Here is an 8,820-nt window from a genome sequence, read left to right on the forward strand (position 1 = left end):
TCATCTTCTCTTGTTAGTTAAATTTCTCATATCTTCCTCCTTCTCCTCCTCTATTTTAACTCTTCCTATTTATTCCTTACTTCTCTCTTCTCTCCCCTCCATTCCGTCCATCTCTCCCATCTCTTACCTCCTATCTCCTCTCCCTTCCATCCCTCCCATTCCATCCCGTGCTGAAATCCAGGTAGAACAGGTGAGGGAGAGGCAGGGAGAGGAAGGGAGAGGAAGGGAGAGGAAGGGAAGCCAATTACCACAATACCCTGAGTCCTAATCCCTGGTCAAGCTGTCCTTCTCTCCCCTTTGATAAGGATAAGCTCCCCCCTCTCTCCCACTGGCCTCTCCCTCACTCTCCCTACATGTACTCTCCCTTCCTTGGTCTCTGAACACATGACACACACACTCTCTCTCTCTCTCTCTCTCTCTCTCTCTCTCTCTCTCTCTCTCTCTCTCTCTCTCTCTCTCTCTCAATCGCCTTGATTCACATTTCTTTCCACCTTCTATCACACCCCTGAGTCCCAATTTTCCTCTTCACTCTCTCCCCTCATCACATCCTCCCATACCTTTTCTCCACAAGTTCTCTCTCTCTCTCTCTCTCTCTCTCTCTCTCTCTCTCTCTCTCTCTCTCTCTCTCTCTCTCTCTCTCTCTCTCTCTCTCTCTTCCCTTACAGCTATCACTGCCTCCCTTTACTCTCTCCTCTGCTTACTCTTTTTCCTCTCACGCCGTCATAACTCCCCTCAAACGTATATATATCTTATCTCCCCTAACCCCTGTCACTTTAAAAATTTCCCCCTCATCTCCCCTTGAACATATTAGCACCCCTCGAAGGTCATCTATCAGTTTATCTATCTCCCAGCACTATATATCTCCCATAGTAATGTAATCTTATCTCCCCTACGATTTTAAAGTTCAGTTACGACCTTTTCCTCAAGTTTTCCTCTCTTCCTTGATCCTCTCTCCTACCTTTCATTCCCTTTCTGAGTTTTCATGTGACATATTTCCTCCCATGGCAACGAAACTTCATCTCCCATACAATTTCAAAGTTCAGTCACGATCTTTTCTTGAAGTTCACAGTTATGACCTTTTCCTCAAGTTTTCCTCTCTTCCTTGAACCTCTTTCCTTCCTTTCATTCCCTTTTAGCGCTTTCCTGTGACCCGCCACCCTCCAGTTCCCTGACTTTTCTGACCCGCTCTATTTCTTTCCGTCTCAGATCGACCACGGGGTGTCAGTGATGGCGATAGACGAGTCAGCTGAGGGGAGGCTGGTGGGCGTGGCCATCAACAGCATCAAGAAGCGAGGAGACGCCCCCGGCCCAGATGACTTCTTGGCATGGATCAACCCACAGAAAGACCCCAAAATGTTTAAAATTATCTCCTTTCTTAGTCAGCTGGCGAGTGACATCGACTTCTACGGACAATATAACGTGGATAAGGTATGTATTGTATATGTATGTATACAGTGTGCCTGGTTTGTTCTTCCACATGTTGCTTTTATTTCTCTTTCCTTTCTCCTTTCCTGTCTCCATTTTCCTCCACTTAGCCTTTTCTTCTGTGCTAATACGTCGTTCTGTCTCCCTCTCTCTCCTGTCACTTCCACCTACCCCATTCATTCACTTCTCTCTAATCTTTTTCATCTTCTTCCTTTCTCCTCATCCTCCACCTTTCCTTTCACGTTCGCTATATTGCTGTCCTTCTTTTTCTTCCTTCTGTCCTCTCGTACCCCATTCTCTTTCTCAGCCGTTCCACCTCCTTTTGTTCTCTACATCTGCACCGTCAATTAATATCCCTCCGTGTTCTATTTCTCCTCATTTCTCCTCGCACTCCCTTCACAGTTCCTCAATTTCGAGCTGCTCAACGTAGACAAGGCTTACGGGGGTCGCGGCATCGCCTCTATGCTCGTGCAACAGAGCTGTAACGTGGCACGCAACCAGGGATTTACTTGCTTGGTGGCAGAAACGACAGGTGAGTTGCCATGAACTTTGTACCTTTTTGATACCGAGTGCACCTTTCTTTCTCTCCTTCCAGTCATTCACGATAGGTATTTGATAGTTGTTATTTTGTATTGTGCTTCTCTCGGGAGTTGTAGTAATGGTAGTAGTCGTAGTAGTAGACACACACATACACATACTCACCCTCACCCTCACACACACACAGACACAAGCTTCCACAATCTCAAAGTCAAAAAAGGAGCATTAATTCTTCAAGTTGGAATCCTCTGAGGGCTTCAAACAAACCCCGCGCTCCTCAGGAATCTAGACACACAAACAGACAAACACTTGAAGGGGAAATGCTCCTCACACTCGGCAGAATATTCACACGGGAGAAATCAACGTCAATATTTTCTTCGGGAATATAAAACGCGAGGAAGAGACGCGGGTTGGAGGATTTTTTTTTTCTTTTCTTCTCTCTTGTCTTTTTTTCTTTTCTTTTTTTTTTTGCAGGACAGAGAAGATGAAGACTTTTGTATTTTTCTTTCTTTTTGACTTTAGTTTCTGGTTTTAATTTTCTATTCTAATACCACCTATCAACTTTAAATGGCGGGATCAACACTAACACTTAACTGCTCTACCGTGAGTTTCCAGGCTTTGCACAGTGGATCCGACAATTAAAGGCCATTCAGTTACCTATTCCTGAAGCTTTCGTCGTCTTATCTCTTACATTCAGCGGGCTCTAGTGGAAGTTTGTAGCTCCTAAGAATGTTTCCATGTTTCTAGTGACACTTTAGCAAGGATTCTAAGCCATCAACAGGCTCATAAGCTATTGTGGTTTAGTCATTTTAGGGGTTTAAATGTTTCTACTGATATCTTAACAAGGATTCTGCACCATCAGTAGGTTCTAGTGTAGGTTATTGTAGTTTTAAAGGGTATTCTCATGAAAGCACTTATGAGAACACGACTTATCATCTCCGTCATGAGGGAAGAAAGAGCATTTAGGAACACGAGTTTTAATGTGAGACCATTACACACATCCCTCTCACTCTCTCTCCCTTACAGATATTACACATCCCTCTCACTCTCTCTCTCCCTTACAGATATTACACATCCCTCTCACTCTCTCTCTCCCTTACAGATATTACACATCCCTCTCACTCTCTCTCCCTTACAGATATTACACATCCCTCTCACTTTCTCCCTTATAGATATTACACATCCCTCTCACTCTCTCTCCCTTACAGGTATCTTTTCTGCCAAAATCTTCGGTCGCCACAACTTCAAGACGATTCGCGAAGTGCAGTACTCTCAGTTCCGCCAGAATGGACGCATCGCCTTCCCCAACACGGGCATCCACACCTCCGCCCGCGTCTCCGTCAAGATTCTCGACCCCGTTGCCTCCCCCGGCCCGACCCCCTCCGCCACCCCAGGCCCAGGCACCCCCTCTAAACGCTCCTCCATCGCCTCCACCACCGCCTCCATCAACAACAGGATGTCTTAGATTCAACCGACCTCCACCATCCGCGCCTCCTCTCTCTCTCTCTCTCTCTCTCTCTCTCTCTCTCTCTCTCTCTCTCTCTCTCTCTCTCTCTCTCTCTCTCTCTCTCTTTCTCTGGTCTTGATGCTCTTTCTCATTCCTCCTCCTCCTTATCTCTTAAATCATGTCTCGTCTGCATTTTCAACAATCCTCCTCTTGATCCTCCTTCTCCTCCTCCTCCTGCTTCTCTTTCTCTCATCGCCGGCTTGTCCTCCTCTCGTCTCTTCCTCCTCTCATACGTCTGCAAGGATTTCCTCCCTTCCTCCCATCTCTATCCATATCATGCATTCTCTCTCTCGTCTGGTTCTTTCTCTAATCTCTTCTTTCCTTTCTTTCTTCTTTTAATACCAGTCTTCCGTACTTCCTTTTCTTACTCTTTCTTTATCTAAAGCACACTTCTTTCACTCTCCTTATATTCCTCTGTCCCTTCCCTTCGCTCCCTCACCCGAAAATTTACGAGGAGTTTGCAGGATGACAAAAAGTTGCTTAATGAAATTGAAACAGAATGGAAGTAAATGATCAAACTATTAAGCCTTCCGAAAAAAAATAAATAAAAAAAATAAATAAAAATAACTAAAGAAAACGGACGTGAGGGGCAAGGGATAGGAAGAGGATACTGTCTTATCTTCACTTGCTGTAGTTCATAGAGGGAGAGAGAAAAAAATAAGTGAAGTCTTAACTCAATACTAGAAAGAAGTGTTTTAGTTCCACGTGTAAACAAACCAGTATTTTCTCTCCAAAGTGAGGAGGAAGAGTGAACATTACTAGGTTTAGCAAAGAACTTCATTACCATATCCTGTTATCGAAGAGTATAAATATATATACATACTATACATAAACTATATATACATAGACAATGTAGGTGAACAGAAAGCGAGAAAGAGTGTGTGTTGATGTTTTGTATTCTGTGTCTGACGGAGATTATTATTACTATCATCATTATTATCATTAAGGTGAAAGATGCTCTTAAAACTTTTGCCTCTTAGTTGAAGGGAAAAACAAGCCGTGATTCCTCTTACTACATAGGTGTTTGTGGAAGGTGTTTTTGTCCGAATGCTTCTTCATCACCCTGTTCGGGAGGTGTGACTGACTGCCGTACATGACTTGAGTAGAGCACACACACACACACACACACACACACACACACACACACACACGAATGTCATCATTATTATTACCGCTGCAGTTGTTATTTTACCGGTAAGAATATTCTTTGTTATGTCGTAAATCGTAAATTCGTTGTTGTTCAGTGGCAGCCAAAAAGTCTAGTAACTTTGTACATTTACTTCCACCGTGTTATGTTTTCTAGTCTTGTCCTCTGATCTAATGACAGTCCAAGATAATCCAACTGACAGGGTCTTAGCAGATCAAAGCAGTTAATATTGAGGAAAACACTAAACTATTGGAATTGATTGCAGTATGTTTCCTCAAAGTCTCAAGTCAGTCTAGCAAGAAAACTTAACTGGTGGATTCTTCGATCAGAGAACTTACGACTGAGTAAGAACACTAAACTATTGGAAGTGAGTACGGTACGTTACTCGATTATTGGTAGTGACGCAATGCTAGTCACGTGACGACCCCTGTAGCGGTTGTCGGTTGGTTGCTGTTTGCAGTCAGCATCCGAGAGTTAAGTTACACCTTGTTGTTAACCTGCTGTGACTTACAACACCGAGACATCGATTTCCTTTCGTCTTGCATCCAAGCTCACCGCGTAGACCTGTTTCATTTATCTTCAGAATACCGCTTATAACACATCAACTACGTACGTCCACACACACACACACACACACACACACACACACACACACACACACACGACGCATTAACAAGTGTTCTCTCCTAAACTTCCAAATCCCGCCTTAGGCAACACCTCCTCCCGGGTCGCCTCGTCAAAGAAAACCTCGTACGATTTAGGGGTAACTGAGCCAGGCCAGCCCAGCCCACCTGCCTCCTGACCCGAGTCGCGGGGGAAATGTCACGGCGGCGCCTCGTTAAGGTCACGGCAAAGTGGGGGTGGCACTGACCGCCCGGCTCTCAGTTCGCCCCGACAGACACGCTCGCCAAACGCCCCCTCGAGTCAAGGATCAAAATACAACGCCTCTTTTCTCCGTGATGTTTTTGACTGGCTACTGTGCTTTTTGTCTCCTGCTCCTCCCTTGCTGTACAGGCTCTCGCTACTGACCGGTTCCTTCTCCTCCTCCTCATCCTACTCCAGTCTCCACAAAGGATGACTAATACCTCCTTTCTCCTCCCTCAAATTCCCTCCCAAGAGTCCTACTTAGATTAGGAATCCTGCACAGAATCCTATTTCCTACACAAGGTTTCTTCGTTCACTTCCTTACATTTATTTATTTTATTTAATCAATCCCTTCCTTAAAAACCCCTTTTCTACATCCTCCTCACCATAATCTTCCCTTTTTCTCCCCTTCTTCCCTCAGTCACTCCCTATTCTCCCTTTCCCTCCTTAAATCTTCATCCTCCACCTCCACATTCACAAGGAACCGTCACACGAGCCCAAGATCTCCCAAGTCTCGCCTTCCTCTGCATGTTTTCTATATTCGTGTTGTGGTTTAGAAATTTCTTCCATCGCTGCTGCTTCTTGTTGTTCGTGAGATGCTGTTACCGGCTGTTGTTACCTCCTCCTCCTCCTCCTCCTCCTCCTCCTCCTACTCTTCCTCCTCCTCCTGTATCATCACCGCCTCCTCATCCTCTTCCTCCTTGATTATATTCGACGGAGTATAATGAAATTTTTTCGCAGATCAATCTTGTTACTATTCTTGTCCTTGTTGCTCTGTGTGTGTCTGCTGTTTTTTTCTTTTTTTTTTTTTTTAATTCCTGGAGTGCGCTGGGGGTGTGGGACGGGAGGGGAGGGGAGAGGGGGTCGTGATAGGGAGGGAAGAGAGGAATGGTAATGTTATGATGTAGTGATGATGAGAGATGATGATGTGAGATACGATACCTTCACTATCTGCACTGTCTCCTCCTCCTCCTCCTCCTCTTACTTCTTCCTCCATAACACGACTAATGGTGGCAAGTTAATGCTTACCAATTCCCTCCCTGTCTTCTTACTTTCCTCCTTCTTGACACCTCCAATATTCCCCTTACACTTCTCTCCCTCCTCCTTACAGCTCCCGTCTCTCCCACACCTCTTCTCTCTCTCCTTCAACTCACTTTTAGAACCCTTGTCCCTGCCTCCTCTCTCCCTCTCCCTTCGTCCTCTCACTAACTCTCTTTCAATAACACTTGGCCTTCTCCCTTCACCGTCGCCTCCTCTCGCTCCCACGCCCCCACGAGGTCACACTCAAGGGTCAAAGGTCAACGATGTTAGACACGAACTAACGAATGAACAAACGAACCAACAAGGCAAGATGTGAAGGTTTAACGAAGTGGAAACCAGAAAAAGATAAGACTGTAAACTACGATGGGCATAAATTTGAATAATGATCTTCAGACGATTTTTTCTTTTTTTTAGCGAAAAGCGACGAAATGAAATTAACGCATCGATGGATGATCAACGAAAAAAAAATAAATAAAGATGAAAATACGTTGAAAATAAATGATAGTGACAAACAAAAAGAATGAATAATGAATAACGCAAGGTCACATTAAACATTTTATATAAATTTAAGTAAAAAAAAAATAATATCCTCACTTTGTCAACCCCTTAAAAACTCCTTAGTCTTGTCACACACCCAAAAATAAATAAATACTCCGACTCCTCCCTTTACAATAACCTCAGCCCCCCTTCCCCTCACGCACTTTCCTCCCTCCCTTTCACTAATTCCTGTCGACAAGCGTACGTACGTATGTAAAAATAAATATATACATATAAATACTACTATACATACTATAAATATATATAATAATAAACGTACTATACATAATACCAATCCATAACAGCGTAGACACTAAGACTACTGTAATAAACTCCTCCATGTTGTTATTCTTTGTTCTTGTTGATGCCCCAAGGATGAGGGTGAGGGGAGCTGTCTATGTGAGTGTTGAGTGTGCATGTATGGAGTGGGGGAGAGGGAAGGAGGTGCGGGAACAGGGAGAGAAGGATGGAGAGAGGGGAGAGAGGATAAAGATAAATAACCACATACCCTCTCCCCTCTCACTTCACTCCCTCCTTCATCCCCGTCACTGCTCCCCCACAACCCCCCAATGAGGCCTGGTAATAAAAAAAAAACGAGTGTCCAGTGAAATAATAAGTAAAGGTGACCGCTTGTGTTTCATTAACCTATACGTGTGAAGTGATGACGGTGTGTGTGTGTGTGTGTGTGTGTGTGTGTGTGTGTGTGTGTGTGTGTGTGTGTGTGTGTGTGTGTGTGTGTGTGTGTGTGTGTGTGTGTGTGTCTTTTGATCTCCACATAAAACGTTTCTATTATTGTGGTTCTGGGTTCATAACAGGTATGTTCTCTCTCTCTCTCTCTCTCTCTCTCTCTCTCTCTCTCTCTCTCTCTCTCTCTCTCTCTCTCTCTCTCTCTCTCTCTCTAATCCACAGAAATAGCGACTCATTAGAAAGAAGAGATAAAAATGACTGTCCATTAAAAGCGACAGTATTGAGATAAATTAATGGATACTGTGTGTGTGTGAGAGAGAGAGAGAGAGAGAGAGAGAGAGAGAGAGAGAGAGAGAGAGAGAGAGAGAGAGAGAGAGAGAGAGAGAGCAGAAGGGTGGGGTGCAGAGGGAGTATTAAGAAGAGGAAACATGATTGAAAAGAATATAAACAAAAGAAAATATATGAGAGAGAGAGAGAGAGAGAGAGAGAGAGAGAGAGAGAGAGAGAGAGAGAGAGAGAGAGAGAGAGAGAGAGAGAGAGAGAGAGAGGCATAGACATTGACAGAGACACAAACAGACAGCTGAGGAGGTTGCAGAGAGAAGATAAAGGCAGACAAACAAACACAGCCAGACAGGGACACACACACACACACACACACACACACACACACACACACACACACACACACACACACACACACACAGGCAGACAGAAAGAGGTGAGGAGGTTGCAGGGGGAAGATTAAGAGCAAACGGCAAGACTGAAAAGAAATGGAAGTGATTTTCTGAGGTGGCGTCGCGAGATGGAGGAGGCGGCAATGAAAGGTGCGTCCACTGAATGATGGGAAATGGCAAAATTAAAGCCGGAGAAAATTAAGACGAGAATTATGGCGGAAACTAAAAAGTAAATTAATGCAGGAGAGAGAGAGAGAGAGAGAGAGAGAGAGAGAGAGAGAGAGAGAGAGAGAGAGAGAGAGAGAGAGAGAGAGAGAGAGAGAGAGAGAGAGAGGAAATGCAATAAGAAATAAGAAAAGTAAGGAAATTAGCATCTTCACGGATTTCTTAAAAAATACGAA

At 44.3% G+C, this 8,820-nt stretch overlaps 1 protein-coding gene across 3 annotated transcripts in view; it reads left to right on the top strand.

The window, feature by feature from the left end:
* Positions 1-5,178, top strand: part of LOC135113534 (uncharacterized) — a 43,791-nt gene extending 38,613 nt beyond the window's left edge. For all 3 annotated transcript variants that reach the window (XM_064028783.1, XM_064028785.1, XM_064028782.1), the window contains exons 5-7: positions 1,207-1,428; positions 1,828-1,957; positions 3,171-5,178. In XM_064028783.1, coding sequence (XP_063884853.1) covers positions 1,207-1,428; positions 1,828-1,957; positions 3,171-3,427 — 609 coding nt within the window. In that variant the 3' untranslated portion in view covers positions 3,428-5,178. The remainder of the gene's footprint in view (positions 1-1,206; positions 1,429-1,827; positions 1,958-3,170) is intronic.
* Positions 5,179-8,820: the final 3,642 nt, after the last annotated feature.

The sequence above is a fragment of the Scylla paramamosain genome, chromosome 26 (assembly GCF_035594125.1).
Source record: "Scylla paramamosain isolate STU-SP2022 chromosome 26, ASM3559412v1, whole genome shotgun sequence".
Classification (NCBI taxonomy): Eukaryota; Metazoa; Arthropoda; class Malacostraca; order Decapoda; family Portunidae; genus Scylla; species Scylla paramamosain.